The 21,212-nt window shown below is 55.1% G+C and overlaps 1 protein-coding gene across 1 annotated transcript in view; it reads left to right on the top strand.

Annotated features, from left to right (window-relative positions):
* Positions 1-1,913: 1,913 nt before the first annotated feature.
* Positions 1,914-21,212, top strand: part of PDIA6 (protein disulfide isomerase family A member 6) — a 35,573-nt gene continuing 16,274 nt past the window's right edge. Inside the window, exons 1-4 of the mRNA XM_015564942.1 lie at positions 1,914-1,984; positions 2,295-2,394; positions 7,638-7,706; positions 12,711-12,789. Of these exons, the coding sequence (XP_015420428.1) occupies positions 1,914-1,984; positions 2,295-2,394; positions 7,638-7,706; positions 12,711-12,789 (319 nt within the window). The remainder of the gene's footprint in view (positions 1,985-2,294; positions 2,395-7,637; positions 7,707-12,710; positions 12,790-21,212) is intronic.

Below are 21,212 nucleotides of genomic sequence, written 5' to 3'. Positions count from 1 at the left end.
GGGTCCCAGTGAAGGCCTGAGGCCTCAGGCTCACCCGATTAGGCCAGGCCCACCCAGAAGAGTCTCCCTTTGACGCACTCAGACATGCACCATTCCACTACTATTACAGGAACCCCTCCTCCCCCGCCCCCCAAATGAAATACGGAGGTATAAAGCTGACAAAATTTCTACAAGATCTATATGAGGAAAACAACAAATTCTGGCGAAAGAAATCAAAGAAGAAGGAAGCTGAAGAGATATTCCATGTTCATGGATAGGAAGACTTGCTTTGTCAAGATGCCAGTTCTTCCCGACTTGATCCTTAAATTCAATGCAATCCCAATAAAAATCCCAGCAAATAATTTGTGGGTATTGACAGCTGATTCTAAAGTTTACACGGAGGACGAAACAGCCGGAATAGCCAGCTCAACATTGAAGGAGGAGGACGAAGTCAGAGGACTGGCACCACTTGACGTTAAGACTCACCATAAGCGACGGTGGTAGTGGTGAAAATAGACAAATAGATCAATGGTAAATACACACAGAAATATAGTCAGCCGATCCTAGGCAAGGGAACAAGGCAATCCAACAAAGCAAAGATAGACTTCCAATACACGATGCTGGAACAACTGGACATCTGCATGTGAGAAAAAGAGAGATAGACGCAGTCTTTACACCCTTCACAAAACTAACTCGAAATGGATCACAGCCCTAAATGCAAAGTGCAAAACAACAAAACTCCTAGAGGACAACAGAGGAGAAAACCGAGGTGACCTTGGGTATGGCAGTGACTGTTTAGATATAACACCAGAGGCACACGATCCATGAAAGAAAGATGGGTCAGCTGGTCTGTATTGAAGACTTCTGCTCTGTGAAGGACGATGTAGGAGACTTCGAGGACAAGTCACAGACGGGAGAAATACTTGCAAAAGCCACACCTGATAAAGGACCGTTATCGAAAATACACAAAGAGCTCTTAGAACTCAACCGTGAGGAAACAGCCCAGTTAAAAATGGGCGCGTCTGTCCAAGTCCTGTGTTCTTCACGGAGCTGAGGGGCCACAGAGGACGTCCGGTCCCCAGCTCGGCACAGAGGAGAGGGAACCTGAGGCCTGGGGACAGCCACCACCTCCTTATGTCCCGTGGAATTCAGCTAAGGGCCATGGAGTCAGCTCAGCCGACACTAACACTCCACTGAAACTCCTCAGCGTCTCCATCTGGGAAGCGTTTGACAAGTGCTTGTCTCTTGGTGCCCCCAGCTCCGCGTCTGCTCCTGGGGGTGTTAGGGGGTCAAATGAGGAGAGAAAGGGCAGACTGTGGGAAACGGGAAGCGGGAAGTGGGAAGTTGCACGTGTGGGCTGAACGGGAGGGAGCAGAGTGGGAGGTGGGATGGAGAGAGGGAGGGAAGAGGGATGGGACTAACGAGAGAACATTCAGGAACATCTTCTCATGTTTTGAAGAAAATGTCTTGCCAGGCAGGACTTGATAATTACTGTCATTTGTGGGATGTTTCCGTGCGAGAGAAGCAAATAATTATGATGTCATGAGCTCGGCGCCTTCCTCCGAATCAGCACCCAGCCATCAGACGCCGGTGGTGGCAGTGCCCTGGGGAGCGTCCCCTGCCTTCGTCACCCCATGGGCTGCACAGCGGAGCCCCCCGGGGTGGGGAGGGTCTCCCTGTGTGGTTATGCAATCCAATAGGATTCACATCGTACAGAAGGGCCCTGGGAAGAACCGCCGATCACGCAGGTCTCACGCAGGTCTCCCATCCACTGTCGCCCTCCACGCAGGGGTGAGTCTGGGCTTGTTGGCCTCGGTGATGGAGAGCGCAGGACATGCGGGAAGCAGGGAGAGGTGCAGCATGAAAGGAAGAAGAGGCCGTTTCGTTTTCTGCTTCCTGGGAGAGGTCATGCCATGCCCGAGGCCAGGAGGCCCATGTCGTCCCCGGTGGGTGGGCTCTTGGTCAGAGAACTAGGCTTTGAGCCCCGCCTCTGCGTGGACGGGCGGTAGGACCTTGGACAAGTCCTTTTGCCTCCTCGGGTCTCTGTTGCCTCTTCACTTGCCAAGGGTCCAAGACCCAATACCCGTGGCCTCTTTCCAAGGAGTGTCTTTGCAGATGTCACCAATTTACAGTGAATTATGAGTTTGGCTGGACCCTAATCCCACAGGATGGCTGTCCTTCTAAGGCTCATGTCGCCATTCCCTCCACCACCTCCCGATGCAGGAACACAAAGGGTGGCCTCTGGGAAATGTGCGCTTCCACACCCCTTCCTCCCCCTCTTTGGTGCGAGTCATTTAGCCACTCCGCCCCGGTAGGCAGGTCTCTCACCTGGACACGGCCGAACAGAAGCTCCATGTGAGGCTGTGCCGGGCTGCAGAGGAGACGATGGAAGTGAAAATCCTGAAAACCCAAATGGTGCCGCACAGCTCGGCACCGTGACGGCCCGGCAGCCTCCTGCGTGCGACCAACTCGGCACCTTTCAGACACAGCTGTGTCCCCGCAGACCACAGCTTCCCGCCGTGCCTGCACCCCTGGGTATGAAGTTGATGGATTGCAGAGCTCCCGGGATAACACCATAAACAGAGCTCCATAAACGAAGGTAACGTGGCCCTTCTTTGGCTTTGCACAGGATGCCGACGGAGATTAAGAACTGCCGGGGAACAGTCCCTGCCGCCCACAGAAGGTTCTCCTGACCCTGAGGAGCAAAGGGAAATGTCGCTCCCAGAGTTGGGCTGCGTGTGTGCAGCTCTGGGGCCATCACCGACCAGGTTTCCCAGCTCATCGGGCCTCTGTCGGCAATCACACCTGCGCACTCAGAGGCGGGAGCCCAGGTCAACACTGCCGCCTGCTCCTTGGACAAGATGCCTTTGAACCCTCCGAGTCGGAAATGTTCTTCCAGACGCTGAGAACTTGAGGAGCAGGCTTGGCCACAGGTTCATTTCAGCTCAGCAGGCAGTCGGTGGAGATTGCTGGAGTCTTCCTGGCCCGTGGGATGATAAGACGAGCGGATGTGCGGTAAATCGGAGTTCCTCTGCCCAGTAGATTGGTCAGAAAGGTTATCTTTCATGATCCCTCATGGGCAGGGCCCCCAACTCAAATTCTTCTAAGTAGTTAAGTGGGGCAGACGCTTCTCTTGGGCCCACAGGGCCTTGGTTGCCTTTAGCTCAACACAATCCACATGCCGCAGAGACACATCTTGGGGTGACTCGTTCTGAACCCCACAACCCCATGGAAGGCACAGAGCTTGCTGAGTCATCAGGGCAGCATGCAGAACCATGCTCACCGCTCGCAGCTGCTCCCTCCCCACCGTCACTGGGATCTGTCACTCCCCATTCCTCTCGCTCTCCACTCTTCTCTGGATTAACTGCAGGCCTCATTAATCTCAGGCGACCTCCCCCCCAACCCCCAACATCCCATGCCCCGTGGAATCATGGCGGGAAGAGGTGTCAGTATCTTTGTCTGCATCTGTCTTTTTTCTTTAAATATATATTTTTATTGCTTTTAGAGAGGAAGGGAGAGGGGGAAAGAGAGATAGGAACATCAATGATGAGAGCAAATCATTGATTGGCTGCCTCCTGCAGGCCCCACCCTGGGGATCAAGCCTGTAACCCGGGCCTGTGCCCTGACTGGGAATTGAACTGTGACCTCCTGGGTCATAGGTCGATGCTCACCCACTGGGCCAGGCCGGCGGGGCTGCATCTGCCTTCCACGGCCGGGTTTCCTCCTTCCCCGTGGCCCTTGAATGAGTGTCTGAAGGGACAACTCCCCCCCAGGCACACGGGCGCCTCTATTTCTCCGGGCAGCCAGCACCAGGATCTTGAATTTGGGGGTGAGAAGAAAATGTCCTCTGGACTGGCTCTCTAACAGCTCCCCGGTGACAGAGTCCCTTAGTGATAACTGCTGACTGTGTCCTGTTATCACCACCCCCTCCAACCCCGAGGAGCAGCTGGGCTTACAACTGTCTGCTGCTGACTCTGGGGTTGGCTCCTTAACTCTTCCATCCCCGTGATAGTGCACATGTGACATACCCATGCGCGCGCACATGTGCACACACGTGTACACGCACCCTAAAACCACACGTGAAAATCACACACGATAAGCCTCGTAGGAAATGGCCCCGCCCTCGAGCTGTGCCAGTCCCCTTGGGAGAAGAGCGTGTAAACATGTGAAAGGCTGATTTGTAAAGCGAGAGTTAAATAATACCGGCGCCAGGGAAGAGAGGATTCCTAGGACAGAGATGCTTGCTCTTCAGTAAAACTGTCACCCCCTGCCCCCTGCCCCCAGCAGCTCGGGAAATGCCCCAGGCGAGGTCCAGTGGGCAGAGCTGGGGGGCGGGAGGGGTTAAGCTAGGGAGGACTCAGAGTGGGGGTAAGATTGGCCACTCAGAGCCATTGTGGCGAATGTTCCCTTTGTGATCTTGGCAGCTTGTCTCACCAAATAAGCAGCTTGACAAATAGCCCTTGATTGTGGTGGTTTTAACGGAGCAGGCGCGTGTCTGCCTTGGGCAAAAATCACTGCATTTGCCTGTGGAGCACTCTCCTGGGTGAGGGGACTTTTAAACGACCGCAGCGAGGCACCCAGGTCTCTGCAAGCAGGACAGAGGCTGAGAGGAGCCTTCCCTACGTGGCCTGGGGTTTCCCTGGGACAGTCCTCAGGCCACAGGTGCCAAACCCTCCCCACCGGCCACAGGCTCAAAACAGCCCACGGCCAGGCCCCAGGAGAGCAGGCGAGGCTGAGACCTGGACAGGCAGCCTCCGACCTGGGGCTGGAGGGACCAGGGACCACATCCCATTGTCCACCCGCGGCCATGTCTCCCCTCACTGACCTTTTGCACACGAAAAGGTCAGAGAATCGGAAACTCAGAACCACAGCCGCAGCCTGTGGCCCGGGGACTCGGGGGGCTGAAGGCTGCTGGCCGTTGGTCTCTGAGGTTCATTCTTGAACCTGGGGCTGTCTGACCGTGTGCGCTGTGGAGCTGGTGGTCCAGCAGACTTGTAACTGGACGGCCCTGCGGGGTCACAATGGTTAGTCCTTCCGAGGGGGAGGGCTCGTCATTAGCATCCCCCTCAGCAGCGCCTGGCACAGCCCCGGAGGCCGGGGAGACCGTGGGGCTGTGAGGATGGCACGTCAAGGGACGCTCAGAGTCACCACTTCCTGTCCCTGGAACGAAGGAGGGAGGAGGGAGAGGAGGGGCTCAGTGCCGCATCTGCACCCCTGCCCCGGGGCCTGGCCTCGCACAGGGGCGGAGGGAGCAGCCTGCGCTGTTATCCTCGCCTCTTCACAAATGCAGATGAAGCGAAGGAGCTCCCTGCAGGTCGCATGCAGTTGGTGGCAAACCTTGAACTTGAATCCGTGTCTTTCTACCACAGAGACAACTCCAAATGCTCCCTCTCTTCTCCCGGGAGCCACGGAGCGGTGCGAGGCGTTGCAAGCCCAGGGGTGGGGGAAGCGCGGGAGGAAGACCTGTGGTCTGTTCTGGTGCTTTCCACCAGCCAGCTCAGCAGGTGTGAGAACCCTGCCACCTCCAGCCCGGAGCCTGGGGGTGCGGCCCGGGCGTAACGGGAGCTGGGACACGGGATGCTGCGCCCAGCCTGGACCCCAAATCCGCTCCATCCACACTCTGGGGTGGCTCAGCCGGTGGGCGGCCTTGGTGGGGGCCCAGGACAGCACGCACCAGGCTCCTGGGAATGTGGGGAGCCCCCCTCCCCTAGTGCAGGCCTGGAACCCTGGCTCCGGGGTCGCTGTCCTCTGGACCTTCCCTTTCCTCCCAGGGCCTCAGGGGACCAGCATCCGGGCTGCACCAGGAGCCTCCTCCACGGTTACCTCTCCCGTCGGCATTTTCAAAAGGAAAAAAGTTCTGCGGAAATGCTGGGCTAAACAAAGTGTCAAGGGCTGAATTGTGTCCCCACAAAGTGTCTGTTGAAGTGCGAACCCCAGGACCTCAGCCCGTGGCCTTATTTAGAAACAGGCAGTGCAGATGTCAGCAGCTGAGATGAGGTCAGGCTGCAGGAGGTGGGTCCGTGCTGCGGGCTCGCTGGTGTCCTTATAAGAAGAGGAAGACGCCAAGGCCACGGCCAGGAGGCAGGGACCAGGGTAGCCGCTGCAGATGGAAGGTGACAGCCGCGAGCCAGGCATTCACGTGCTGCCCTGCCGGCCGCACAGGGGCTGGGGGAGGGGAAGGGAGGGAGGCCTGCTGACCCCTGGGCCTCGGCTTCCCCCCTCAGAACTGTGTGCGGGTCATTCTCTGTGGTTTCCAACAACCCGGATGGTGGCGCTTTGTCCCGGCACCCCGGGAAACTGACACACAAAGTGAAACACAGCTCTTCACTTCGCGGAGACTTTACGAAGCTACCCTGCAAGCGTTCCCCATTTTCTCAATGTATGTTTCCACAGAACTGTTTTCCTAAAGAAGGAAGTGAGTGTTCCGTTCTTAGGACATGGGGGTGTTCAGGACTCATCTGTGGTAGCCCAGGGGGATGACCGTGAGGGGCCAGGCAGGGTCCATGCAGCCTGGGGGGCCCTCCAGGAAGGGTGCTCCCACCCACAGGCCACAACCAGGCCCCACAGAGAGCCCTGGTCTTGTTCAATGAGAAAACAGTGAATGAATGGATGAATGAATGAATGAACATTCCCCCCTCCTCCCACACACACGGGCAGTGATGTCATCCCATTGACAGGTGACTGACCCTCCGCCCTCAGGGGCTCACCCCAAAGGGCAGTTGCTCAGCTTTCTGGCCTCATCTCCCACCCCTGCCGCTCCCCTTGCTCACCCGGGGCCCTGGTGACACCAGCAAAGATGAGCCATGGCGCCTCTCCTCTGGCCTCTGCATGTGCTGTCCAGAATGACCCATACGTCGTCTGCTTGGTGGGTTACCCTCAATGTTTAAGGCCCAGTTCAGGCCTCTGGGAGCCCTCGCAGACCACAGCCTGCCCCCAGGACCGTGAAGAGGGCCCTGTTACACCCCTGGCACCCATCTCCAGCCAGGGGGCCCCGGCTGCAGGGGGACATACACTAGAGAGATCAGATCAGCCTCAGCTTCCTCGTCAGGCCTCCGGCTCTGACCTTGCTTTGGCTTTTCAAGTTTCTGTTTTCTCTTCTATAAACAGTACCTATCTGTGAGATTTTTGTAAAAGTAAATAATGTATAGAAGGTGCCGGACATCTAGTAGATGTGAGTGAAATAGTGGGATTGGTATGGTCTTTATCATGGCATTTGTTTAGGGGCATGTCTTGCCAGCTGGGCTGTGAGCTCCTTGAGGGCAGGGACCGTGTGTACCCTTCTGGCCCCCACCCCCACACAGGATCAAAGAAATGAGTCTGTGTCCGGCTGGCATGGCTCAGTGGTTGAGCGCTGACCTATGAGCCAGGAGGTCACGGTTTGATTTCCGGTCAGGGCACAGGCCTGGGTTGTGGGCTCGATCCCCAGTGGAGGGTGTGCAGGAGGCAGCCGATTGATGATTCTCTCATCATTGATGTTTCTCTCTCTCTCCCTCTCCCTTCCTCTCTGAAATCAACAAAAATATATTTTAAAGAAGAAATGAGTGTTTGCTAATGAACCAGAGAGGAGCCCCTAGGGCACAGCAAGCTGTCACTGGCCTTCTGCCCTGCCTGCTCCTCCTTCACAGCCTAGCCCGTGACCTAGCGCTCCCTTCCTGCAGCTCTGCCAGGACCTGCACCAACCTGCACCCCCCGCCCAGAGCCGGGCAGCTGTGGAGCACAGGGTGATGGTGAGTCACGGGGAAGTAGCACCCACCTCCACACCCAGCAGCGGGCAGGGGGCACTTCCTGTCTCGGGAAGCCTTATCATTTACAGAAGCTGAGAGCACGCTGGCTGCAGCTGGCCCTCTGGCCCTCAGATGGGAGGTGCCTGGGAGGTAGGCGGCTGTGAAGCTGCAGGAACACTCAGGCTTCACACGGGGAAGTGGGGAGGAGGGAGGGGTAGGGGGTAGGGGAGGGGATCCCCTCCCTCTGCATGTGGCGGCTCTTTCCTTATTAACGCCGGATGTCCTCGCATGCGGATAAAAGCCATATACAAAACCATGCACTCAACAAACAGACACGGAGCGCCTTCTATTCACCAAGCTCTGTGCAAATAGTGGAAACAGGAAGTAAACATGCCTACACTTAAGAAACAGATTTGTGAAGGCACAAGCTAAATAGCCAGAACGGAAGCTCCCAGATACAATAGCACCAGCCATCCAGCAGTTCTTCTCTTTTGGAACAGCCCAGCGTGAATTCCACTCCACATGGTCATTCAGGGACCCAGGCTCCACCCACCTTCTTTTCCTTACTGTCCTATCACTTAGATATAATAAGGTACAGAATCCTAAGAGGGTGGCGCAGTTACCTTTTATCTGCACACACACCTGTGTGACCACCACCCAGATCAGGGAACAGCACCTGCCCAGCACCCCAGGTCCTCCTGGCTTCTTGCTTCGTCATCCCCTAGGGTGCCGTCTTCCTACCACAATCAAAATGCACTCATATCATCGCCTCCGGGTTCCAGCCCCCGGCAAGGTGTGGGAGAGACACGCGATTTCCTAGTAAAAGGTGGGATCTGGAAATGGCACGCGTCACTTCCATCCACTCTCTACGGACTAACGCTTGGCCGTGTGGCCGCAGATGCAATCAGTCCTTTAACAAACAGAAAATGACACGTACCGAGGGAAGAAACAATAAAAAGGAGCCTCTGGCAGCGGGCTGATGACAGAGAGCACTAGGCACGCCTGGCTCTCATTTTCCTGGAAGTCATGGCGTAAAGGAAGCCCACCGGCTGGCATGGCTTTCACTGCCTCCTACAAATACGCACTCCGGCGTGTCAAAAGTGCTACCTGGCATATACTTGGTTTTAAAATGAAAAAGAATTCAAAAAGAATTTTAAGCGAGCTGGGTAGACTACACCTACCATACTATCTTAGGAAGTCTTAGCGACCTGTGTAATAGCAGGGGTAGCAATAAGTAAGTCTAAATGGTGCCCAGCATAGAACCACGTTCCCGACAATCAGACCCCCAGCCATCCCTTCTGTGGCTGACTATGGGTTACTTAGGGGCTCGGCTAGGTTGCTATCGCAGAGGCTCCCAAAGGCAATGACTTGAAACAGAAACGTGTTTCTCTTTCGCATAACAGTCTGAATGCGGGCAGTGGGCCAAGGCCCACGGGGGTCTCGGCTCGGTGAGGTCCTTTCGGGACTCGAGTTTCTTCTGTCTGATTGCTTTGCCATCCCCTAGGCCAGCGGTTCTCAACCTGTGGGTCGCAACCCCTTTGGCAGTCGAAAGACCCTTTCACAGGGGTCGCCTAAGACCATCCTGCATATCAGATATTTACATGACGATTCATAACAGTAGCAACATGACAGTTATGAAGTAGCAATGAAAATAATTTTATGGTTGGGTTACAACATGAGGAACTGCATTGAAAGGGCCAGAGGTTGAGAACCACTGCCGGCTGTCATTGCTCGCTGCATGGCGGGCACTGGCTGCTCAAAACCACGTCCACATCCCAGCCCAGGGAAGGTGGACAGAGCGAGCAGGGCGAGCAACCTAAAAAGTAATTTGGAAATTGCATGCACCACTCTCCTCTCCAACCCCCTGGTCAAACGTTAGTCATATGGACAGTTAGCTGCAAGGGAGGCAGGCAGTGCGGTCTGCAGTGGCTGATGACGGGCCTGCCTGGAACTCGGGGGCTTCTATTACCAAAAAGAAAAAGGGTGATGAACAGCCTCTCCCTCAAAATCTAAAAACAGCCCTAACTGGTGTGGCTCAGTGGATAGAGCGTCGGCCTGCAGACTGAAGGGTCCTAGGTTCGATCCCAGTCAAGGGCACATGCCTGGGCTGTGGGCTTGGTCCCCAGTGGGGGGCGTGCAGGAGGCAGCCAATCAATTATTCTCTCTCATTTTTGATGTTTCTCTTTCTCCCTCTCCTTTTCACTCTGAAATAAATAAAAAAATATATATTTTTAAAAAATATAAAAACAGGTCTTCAGAGGTAAACCACCTGAACGTCCAAGGACGACGGGGCTCACTAAGGCGGGGGGCCCACCAGTTCCCAGCCTTTCTGTTTCTCTCTTTAAAATTCCATTGGTTGCTGTCTCTTCATTATTGGTAAAGAGGAGGGAGTATTAGAACAATCCCCGAAGGCCTTTGAGGAGCTCTCCAGGCAACAGGTTCAACTTCCTGCTCCGTGAAGCCTTCTGCCCAAATAAAGATCCACTTATGCAGACGGTCAAGGTGACAAGCTGATGTCCCCTCTTCTACCTTCTGCCAAATCTGGGTGATGTTCCCACCTAATCTGGCTGCCTCACACCCCCTAACCCACCCCATGCATTTTTCAGGCTACACAACCCTCAGTACCATCAAGAGGGTAGAAGTGTGTGGGTCCCCCCCTCCCCCGGCCAGTGCCCAGCAAAGCTGCCCGGAGCCGGGGAGAGCGGCAGGCCCAGCCCGGTCCAGGGCACCTGCAAGCTCTGTGCGCAGGAAGTAGAGGCGCCTGTGTTCCTGGGAACTTGCCCGTTCCCGCCAGAACTCTCCCCGCTGTGAGCGGGACCAGGGGTGAAGGAGTGGCTCTCTGACTCAGGGAGACCAGGCGTGGCTGCCGGGAGGACACCAAAACAGGAGATGTGCAGAGCGAGCGCATAGCTGCGGGCTGAGCTGGCATATGAGGAGGTGCCAGGGATCAGGGCAGGCGTTCTGGCACTCTGCGCCCAGCCCCTCTCCCAGAAGGAGGAGGCCCCAGCCAGGTGGGCGTGGACCCAGACCCCAGACAGGAGCCTTCCTAATAACCTCATCCGTGACTCCCTTCTCCCCACAGGCTCTCAGTTCCGGTGTCTTCCACTGTTACATTCCTAGTGCCTGGCACACAGTAGGTGCTCAATAAATCTCTGTTGACTGACATCCTTCCAACGCAGTGTGTCCCCACTGACAAGTGCTTCCACTCTCCGCGCCTCCTGCGTGGCCCACAACACCCCGGAGAAGGCCCTGTGACCAACTCTGTCCTGCGGGAGAGGAAAACAAGGCTCAGAGGCCAACGCACTTGCCCAAGTTCAGGTCACTAGGAAGTGACCAAGCCAAGGCTGGACCTCAGGTCTTCCTGGCTCCAGCCCAGGGCTCCCCCACCTTTCCCCACTGCCTCCTGGCCCCACGCCAGCACCGTACACACACACACACACACACACACACACACACACACACACACACGTCCACTTGGCACAGAGCCTAGCGAATTCGAAGCTGGCCCAGCTCAAGTTCGCCCTGGCTCTGACTGTGCCGACGATGTGTGGCCTCTGAAGGAAACTGCTTGCTCCTGTGTCCAAGAGGCGCCTGAAACCAGAGAGGAGAGGCCCGAGAGGAGCCTAGGACATCGCTGAACCCAGCGAATATGGGCTGATGCTCACTGTGGGTCCGTGGGCAGGAAGTGGGCCTGGGAGCCGCGTCCACCCCACAGGCCTCCGTGGGCTCGCGCCAGACTCTGCCCAGTGCCTCCCACATCCTAAAGCCTCCAGTTCTCCATCAACAAAAACACATCTTAAAATCTATTTGATGACTCACTGCTAAGAACAGAAGGGTGCCCAGCATCTTAGCAGGTGTGGGGTCCCCACCACGCTGGGTCCTCAGAGCAAATCCTGGTGGCTTTCGGGGGCATCACACGCTTCCTCCAACGAGAGAAGGTTCCCGCCCTCCCGCAACGTGGAGCCAGACCGAGTTCAGACCTGCACTGCGGAGGATCTTGGACACTCTACGGAGAGAGACACGCGTTGGTTTCTCTTTTATTTTTTAAACATTTTTTTATTGATTTCAGAGAGGACGGGAGAGGGGAGATAGAAACCTCAGTGATGGGAGCAAATCACTGATCACTGGCCCCCTGCATGCCCCCCACTGGGGATCGAGCCCGCAACCCAGGCATGTGCTCCGACTGGGAATCGAACTGTGACCTCCTGGTTCACAGTTCAATGCTCAACCCCTGAGCCACGCCGGCCGGGCTGCGCTGGCTTCTTACCCAAACGCACAAAGTAGCCAGTCTCTGCACCCTCTGAGCGAGCTTGCGTCTGCAGGAGGGTGAGACACAAGATCTGTATGTGATTCTCCTACCACTGCTTTTTCTCCCGGGTCTCTAATGATGCCATTCAGACCCAAGTACCTTGTCCTCTACATTTCTAAGTCCTTTAATCACAGAACTGCTTCCTTAACTGACGCATGCTTGGGAATCAAGCAAAAAACCAAAAATCAGGAGGAGCTAAGAAAACGAGCCAGGGCAGCCTCGAGCCCTCCCGAGCTCTGAGCACGCGTGGCCTGGCCGCTGGGGTGGTTCCATCAGGAAGCCTTCGGGGGGATCTGGGGCTGCAGTCACGGAGGGGTTGTCCACTGTCTCGGCTCCTCTCAGCCATACCCCCTCCTCCCCCAGGGAGAGGGCATCTGTGAGTCCCTGTCCTGCCCACATCCAGCTGGATGTCTGCACGCCTGAGCAGGGCTCACCACGCAGCAGAGGCCCAGTGCCGCCCAAGGGGCCCCCAAGATGCTGTCGGTAGATAGAGGGGGACCTCTCAGAACAGGACCCGCCCCCTTGCACTCAGCTGGCTACGGGTAGGCTCTGTGTGTGCAAGGAACACCCCCTCCCCCTCCCTCGAGGGGGCCTCTCCTCCTGCGATGCCCCCTATTCCCCGAGAGATGCCTTCCCCGGGAGACTGCCCGGCCAGGCCTGGGCCCCAGTTCTGACCCCTGTGCTTCGTCTGGCTTCAGGCAGGTCCCCGAGCCTCCGGGCTGCTTTCTCGCCTGGAAAATGGGGCCTATAACTCCTCCCAGCTCCGGGAAGGGCGAGGTGAGAAAGGGTGGTGGGTCACCTGTCACCTGATTCCCCGGAGAGGGGTCTCCTTGTCTGCTCCCCTCAAAACGCTGGAAAAGATGCTCATGACACAGGGTGCCGCTCGCTGGCTGGCACCGATGGGGCTATTTTGGGAGGAGTGGTTACTAAGAAACGAGGCTCTGGTAACCTTGACAACCATAGGTAACAGGATGATGGCGCATGGCTTTCTGTATCCCCTTCTCGTCTCCTCCTCACAGAGCCCGTGTCTGGGGCTGATTTGTCAGACGAGGCCCCTCGCAGGGCTGAGCAGGGCCTGGCCTCAGTCTGACTCCACTGCCCTTAGACAGAAAGGTTGGGGGGCTCAGAGGCTCGCCGACCACTTCTTGCTTCTAAGGCCGCCACCCCCTATCCTCTTGAAGAGCGGGGTGCCCGCTGGAGTTGCCCTCACCTCCCCCTCCACCCCCCGCGCCCCCCAGCTGTGGTCCTGGGCACGCCCCTCCCCTCCCTCCAGCTGTTCAGAGCACACCCAGCCCGTGGGCAGGCAGGGCAGTGCGTGGCCCCTGGTTCCCCATCGCGAGTCACAGAGAGCTCTCGGGGGGCAGGGCTGGCGAGGAGCGCAATGCTTGTGCTCCCTTGCAAACCCCAAGAGCTTGCACTTGGAGTAGATGCAGATGTCAGGGGATATAAACACATAGAGAAGCGTGTGTATCATCAGTGTTGGGGTGACAGCTGCCCTGTTACAAATACCCTCACAGCCACGCTCCAGCTTAAGGACCAGACCTCGGCCAACCCTCTGGGATCCAGACATGTTTCCTGCCTCTGAGGAGATTAAGAACCAGGAGGGTCCCAGCCGTGAGCTGCACCCCACCTAGTGAGCGACCCGGCGGGACTTGAACGTGGGTCTGTCTGGCTTCAAGCCCCGCGAGAGCTCTGGGCTCCCCAGTGTCGGGCCCCAGATCGGGGGTGGGGGAAGGTGAGGGGGGAGGGCCGTGGCATTGCTGGAGCTGCCCTCGGCAGTAATTACAAGCTGCCTTTGATACCACGTTGGATTTTTGTAAATACTTGGATGCTCTATTGTATATGAATAGAAATGCCCATTACGCGAACCAGATACTGGAATTAGAACAGCAGACCTGTCTAAACCGCCGGCACATGCACGGATGTAATTATGCGCCACCAGGCGTCATGTTTTAAAAATAGGCGCAGAGCCCGGGAATAAGGAAGCTGGCGTGAGGGCTCTGTTATTAGATCTCCTCTGCGCTTTAGTCACACGGCTCACAAGTCCCCCTCCTGATCGAAGCGGAAATGCTGGTCAAGATGCCTCGGATTTCGGGGTCAATCACAGGAACATATAAATGGAAGTGAGGGTTTGATTCCACAACCCAGACTCGGTAGTGTGAGCCGGCCTCCAGGTCCACGCAGGAGCCACGTGAGTCCCTGAGATGCGATCGATTTGATGCCTTTGGGGGGAAAGCCACATCGAGGTGGCAAACGGTGACTGTGCCGCTCCTGCCCCTGAGATGAGCCTGCAGGCATTTCGGAGCCAGAGAAACACGGATCAGAGGAGCCAACCACGAGAGCAGAAAAGTCTGGAACATCAGCCCGGCCGGCGTGGCTCAGGGCTTGAACATCAACTTATGAACCAGGAGGCCAGGGTTCGATTCCCAGTGAGGGGCATGCAGGAGGCAGCTGACCAGTGATTCTCTCTCATCATTGATGTTTCTGTCTCTCTCTCCCTACCTTTCTGAAATCAATAAAAGTACATATTTTTTAAAATCTGTAAAATCAAAGACTGGCTTTAGGGGTGGCTGGTTGGAGAGCTGGCTCCCACAGCTACCCTCAAGGCCTGCTGGGAGACGAAGCTGGGCTGACTGTTTACCAAGGAAAGGGGAGCATCACCCCTCAAAGGTCCGCAGCTCTCCGAGGGGAGAAGGCGCCCTCAGAATGTCCTGGGAACAGGAGCCAGCGGAGCCTGTGGCTCAAGCACCCCTGGGAGGACCCCGTGTCCCCGGAGGGTCTGCCTCAGGCTCTGGGCTCGGGGACCAGGCGGATGGACCCCTGCCTGGGAGGGACACAGGGGAACTTTGGGACGTGACCAGGATGGTAAGTATCTGATCGTGGTCATGTACAAGAATGTCTCCATCTGTCTACATTCGTCAAAAGGCACTTGCAGGTGCATTACCTGTATGTAAATGACACCTCAGAGTAATGTATGGATGAGACAAGATTGATCAAATGTTGTTGACCGGCGATGAATACTTGGAAACTCTTACTCCATGAAAATTACCGTAAGAAGATTTTTATTATGTTATGTCATCCACCCTCCCTGACTCCACCACCCACGAAGACTCGCCAGGGTGGAGCTCAGACCCACCCCGAGGTTTGCATGTTATTAACTCTCCTTCTCACCGTGGGGCCTTGTTGGAAGAGGCCAACCTTTCCAGTCCTTGCATCTCCTGGGCCTGTACTTGGAGGTCGAGCACCCTCTCCCGCTTTACTGGGCGTCATTAACGGCTGCTGAACGTGACCTTCGGTCCAATCAGCCACCACCAATGCAGGAGGATCCACGGGAGGGAAAGAAGGCATCGCCAGTGTCTTGGGAAAGCTTGTCACCCCACAGTGAAGTCTTAAGAACATTCCGTGATGTTTGATTTAAAAGGCTGCGAAGGACAATTTGCAGCTCGTTTTCCCTGCTGGGAGCCTGCTCTCATCCTGTTCCCTCGTTAACTCTGAATTCCAGGAGGTGACCCCGCAAAGCATTTGAGTTTTGTTACCATAGTGAACGCCTGCCATCCACTCCCTGGAAACGTAGAGAAAAGGGGGGACCTTTTACTGCTCTCCTGAGTACCCCCAGGTGGGAACTGGCTGACGCGCCCCTGCGGACATTCTAGAACACCGGGTTCCTGTGTCATTTGGTCTCGGGTCTAGAGTACTTAGGCCTGTTGAGAAGATGCCGTTGCTAGGATACGAGTAAATACCTTGATTCCTATAATTGTTTCATAGAATCCCAGCTTCTGCTGCTCTATGGAAACACCTCCTAATTGCTCTATTTAATGGACACTCTCTAGTCTCCCACCCCCAGACTGTCACTCCATGGCCTCTGTTCTCCTTCCCTCCTGCCTCTGCCCTACACCTGGCTTGCCTGCAGCGACACCTGGTGGCCGTGGCCGGCAACTTCCATCAGCCAGACTGAGCCCTGGGCTCCTGGAGGGACTGAGAAAGTGGCTGAAGACATATTTTTTTGAAAGGTCCCAGGTTCGATTCTGGTCAAGGGCACATGTCCAGTGGGGACTTGTAGGACAGGTCACTGGAGATAACTCGGTTGTGTGCGAAGGGGCTGACTTGACAAGACTCAGTAAAACCAAGGACCGTCGTTTCTTTATTGTTGTCTCGCTCCCACCCCAGACACTCACACTCATGAACACGTAGTATGACATTCAACAAAAATGTTTGGAACATTCTGGTTATTCCCTTGTATGCATGTCTCCCTCTAACTGAATTTACACCTTTTACAAACTGTGTTTGCCTGCAGGGGCTGGGTTGGGAATTGCGGCGTGAGCTCCTGGGTGTTCCAGAGGAAACAACTGAGAATCCTCTGCACAGTGAGTCTGCGGCTCTTGGCGTAGGCTCCCCGGGCCCTGCAAGGGAGAAGGTGGGTTGCGACCGTCCTGCACAGGGACTCGGCGCCACCTTGTGGCCCCTCTGATCACGCTCAGGGGCGGTAACCATGCCCCCACACCCCCTTCCCCAGGAAAGGTGAGCAGGACTTTGGCCTCGGACCCGGATTTGCAAATTTACCAAGTTCCACCAGTGCAAACAAAATTACCCAGCCCCCACCAAACGGAGAACCGATAGGCGCAGAGCCCAGTGGCATGCCATTCGCCTACACGTTTATTTATTTGAAGGTTCGTCCATTCATTTCCCCAGGCCCCTGCTAGGAGCTGGGCATATAGGCCTGACTGAGTCCTGGCCCTTCACGCTGCCCCTGGAGCACAGGACGGGGAAGGGGGTGGCGGGGGCAGACACACGTTGTGGTAAGAAGTTGGAGGAAGAGGATGCAGGTGGGCCGGGAGGAGCAGTCCCTCACCCTCCCTGGGACAGGCTTGGCGAAGCTCCCGGAAGGGACAGCTCTGGCCTGGGACGTGGAGGGTGAATGGGCATCAGCTGTGCGAGGGCGGGATGGGGAGAGGCATCCTAACAGCGACAGCCAGAGAGGGAATCCTTCCCGTTTGATTGGTGCCACCGCAGGAGGCTGGGAGGACGTTTGGGCCGGCTCCTCGTTCTCAAAGGAACCCAAAGTCGGGCTTGAGAGGTTATCCCCAAATGAGGTTCAATATCAGTCACGGGGCCATCCTGGCAGCGCGGGAAAACGTGATATCCATGGAACTGCTTTGAACTCGTGTCTTGTGACCAGGTCACACCAGTTGGAATGCACTATATTAAATTTTTAAAATTCTACAATTATCTCATGACTAGCCCAGCTGGCTAGCATTACATTGCTTTTAAATGAAAGCCCTAACTCTGTGCAAAGTAAACATGTAAAATTCATCGTGACTTTGTAACCCTGCTTGGACATGTCTTTGGTTTTTAGTTTGTCAAAAAATAAGGGTCCTAGGTGTGTAGAGCGGCTACAGTGTTCGGACAGGTTCAAGCAGGGGTCCTCAAACTACGGCCCGCGGGCCACATGCAAATACAAATATTGTATTTGTTCCTTTTGGGTTTTTTTTACTTCAAAATAATATATGTGCAGTGTGCATAGGAATTTGTTAATAGTTTTTTTTTTTAACTATAGTCAGACCCTCCAACGGTCTGAGGGGCAGTGAACTGGCCCTGTTTAAAAAGTTTGAGGACCCTTGGTTCAAGCCTCGGACTAACGAGAGGGCACAGTCCTCTCATGGCCACGTGCAAGTCCCAGCTTGGAGGGCAGAGCCCTCCCAGCACAATTATAGCCAACAGCTGTAGTTGTAAGCTTGAACCTATGGTCCGAACACATGGCCCCACATGCCTGAGTGATGTGAGCTTGATAGAGTTCAGGTGCATGTAGTTGAGTAGGATAGAAACCTACGAGAATGTTGTAAACATCTTGATCATCGCCCCTACTTTGCCTCATGGCATCTGCTATCAAATAAAGACACGGCTTCTGGGTGCTGGCGCTGTCTCTCAGGGATCAGCGTCCCACGGAGACCCAGCTTTCATTCTCTTGTCTGTCTTTTCTAAGCCTTTCAGCTGCCCCCACTCAGGTTCACCCTTGGCCGTGAAATTATAGGACAGGAATTATAAGGAAATGGAAGGAAAAGAAATTTTTCTGGTTTACTCATCAACATCCTCACCCCCAACCCTGCTTTAGAAAATTCTGGGGGCGAGCACATACCAAGTGATTGTATGTTATTATTATTAACTATGAAACGTGGTGGGGACCTGAGTTACTAATTCTGTTCATTGTCCTAGAAGAAAGAGCAAGGTCTCTGGCTGTCCCTTCCTCCTCAAGTCCTCCGTGCGCTCCTTTCTGCTGGTGACCAAGCCTTTGATCAGCGCAGGAGAAGGGCCTGTTCTTGGGGGACTGTTCCTCCCGTCCCTTCTGTTTTTTCCGGGAGCAACGGCCCGGAGCCGGCGTTTGATCGGCCCAGCCAAGGCCAACACGACTTTCTGATGTGGCCTCAATCACCCCGCTCTGGGACACTCTATTCTCACTCCCTGAGCGCCCAGAGAGCCGCACTAAATGCAGCCAAAGGTCTAGAACTCAAGAAATGTAGTCATGCAAAAGGTTTTCATCTTTAATCTTTTGTCCTTAAAACTCTCAGTGGTGTTAACAGTGACCGGCGTGGGGACGGGTCCCAGGGACCTGGTGAGGAAGGACCTGCCGGCACCGCGCCCTCCTCCACGCCACTGAACAGTTGGTGTTTGCTGGAGCCGAGATGTAGACTGTTATACCAACAGGCCCCCAGACACTCAGCAGCACCTTGGAAAGAGCTGGGGGCCCCTACCGACCGAAAGGTGTGTGTCTGGTCTGTTAACTATCGCTCTGTGCCAACCCGCCAGAGGTGTGGCAACTACCCGTGTCCACCAGAACACAGACTGTGGTCCATTTACACAACGGGGTGCCCAGTCGTTCTATGGATGAACACCCCAACGTGGCTCTGCGTGAAAGAAGCTGATACAGTCCGCACGGATTGATTCTGGTTGTAGAGAGGGCCCGAGTAGGCAAAACTAATCTATGACGGCAATGCATGGTGCCAGTTATCTTTTCCACGGTTTCTTCTGGGGCGCCGTTCACACGGGATGTTCGCCTTATGAAAATGTCGAGGAGTTGCCACCCGTAACGATTTGTGCTCGTTCTAGTATGAATGTTTGTATTAACCTGCCAGGCTGCCATGACAAAGTCCCACAGACGTGGGGGAGGGGGGGGCAGGCTTAAACAACATAAATTTACTGTCACAGTTTTGGCGGCTGGAAGTCCAAAATCAAGGTGCCGGCAGGGTAGGTTTGAAGCCTCTCTCCTTGTTGTGCAGACGACTGCCTTCTGGCCAGGCCTCACTTGATCTTTACTCTTTGTACTCATTCCTCTTCTTATAGGGACACCAGTCCTGTTGGGTTAGTGCCCTCCACCACCCTCCCCCTCCATGACCTCACTTAACCTCAATTACCTCCTTAGGGACCCTATTTCCAAACACAGTTATTTGGATTTGTAGGCTTCCACATTATAGACTTGGGGAGATATCATTCAATCCCTAACAATGTTTTATTTCAATAGAAAGTTACTTAAAGCAAAACAAAAGGCAAAAAAAACCCCACCACAAAACAAAAAGGTCCTTGGACTCCCAATCTTCCACAGGCAAGAGGCGGGCTTTGAAAGCTGGGCAGACCCTAGGAAAGCAGGCTTCTCTCTCCCTCTTTATTTTTAAAAAATATATTCTTATTGATTTCAGAGAGGAAGGGAGAGGGAGAGAGAGACAGAAACATCAATTTTGAGAGAGAATCATTGACTGGCTGCCTCCTGCACGCCCCACACCCGGGATCGAGCCCAAAACCCAGGCAAGTGCTTGACTGGGAATCAAACCGTGACCTCCTGCTTCATAGGTCGATGTTCAACCACCAAACCATGCCAGCCAGGCCTAAGGAGCTTTTTCAGACATTTTTCCCCTAATTTTCTCTCTCCCATGAAATGTGAAGAACACAGATATATTGTGTCTCTGCTCGTGTACTGTACCCATGTAACAGCTAAGATGTTTTCCACCCTCCTCTCCAACAGCCAGTTTCGCCTCCTGGGGGCCTGTTTTAGAAGCCCACGGCATTGTAGATGGGAGGAGCCAGAGTCCCCAACTCAACACAAGGAAAGCCACTCCCAGTGAGCGCCAGAAACTAACTATGGTATAAGCCAGTGAGATGTCAGGGTTGTCTGTTTCAGAGGCCACCCCAAAGAGATCTTAGAGAATCAAAACTCGGACCCACAGGGCCCCGCCTCCATAGGATCTGAATGTCTCACCAAGTCACACAGCCCCCCCAGCATCACCCAGCATCTGGCATTGGCTGCCAGCTCCGCGTCATGCTGTCCATTCTCCTTGCTCTGCCACTTCACTCCCTTTGGTCCTTTCTGCCTGCCGTGGCTTTCTCCTCTCTGTCGAGCAAATCTTGCAGACTCAGGTCTAGTGCCACTTCCTCCAGGAAGCCCTCGCAGTCACTACCACCCGGGACCCCACCGTGTTCATACATGGCTTCGCCAGAATCGGAACTGCTATACATTAAGCACTGCAGAGGAATAAACTGTCACTGATACAACAACAAGATGCTCAAGTCTACTCCAAACATAGGCGGGGAGATCAGAGTGAAGAGACACCGTAGCCTTAGCCCATTATACCTGAACTATTTTACTTCTGCAAACCTTACAAGACATAGGAGCCCGTGAGGGCATTGCCAGGGCGGTGAGGGCATTGCCAGGGCAGTGAGGGCATTGCCAGGGCTCCGCCAGGGCGGGGAAGAAAAGCCAGGGCCCTGAAGCTTAAGGCCCTCGGGGAACCTGGTCTCACACACGCATGAGCCCAGGACAAGACAACTTTTAAAGACAGTCAACAGAACGAATACTAGGTGGCGTGCGTTACATGCAGTCTGTGCTTAGCATGTGTTTTTTGACTGAATGCTCATCCGGGAACAAGAAAAATCAATGTCATGTAATAAGGTCCTAGATGCACCGAAGGCCGGAAGGAAGGTATCCTCCCTGGAGACAAAGAGGTAAGGGGTGGGGAGGCCAGGGGTACATCAGGCCTGGAAAGGGGCTCGTCGGAGGCAAGGCGCGGGGGAGAGAGAATAAGGGCCCCAGAAATAAGAAAAACCAAATGCTGGGCGCAAACAAAACAGTCCCGAACGCCCGGGAGGGGTGGCGGTCGGAGGGGTCCCTGGGAAAGAGCGATGGGGCCGCTCGCCCCTACAGGTCCCTCCTTCCG

Source organism: Myotis davidii, unplaced genomic scaffold (genome assembly GCF_000327345.1).
Source record: "Myotis davidii unplaced genomic scaffold, ASM32734v1 scaffold61, whole genome shotgun sequence".
Classification (NCBI taxonomy): Eukaryota; Metazoa; Chordata; class Mammalia; order Chiroptera; family Vespertilionidae; genus Myotis; species Myotis davidii.
The sequence above is the reverse complement of the archived record's forward strand: the minus strand, read 5'-3'. Positions and strand labels throughout refer to the sequence as shown.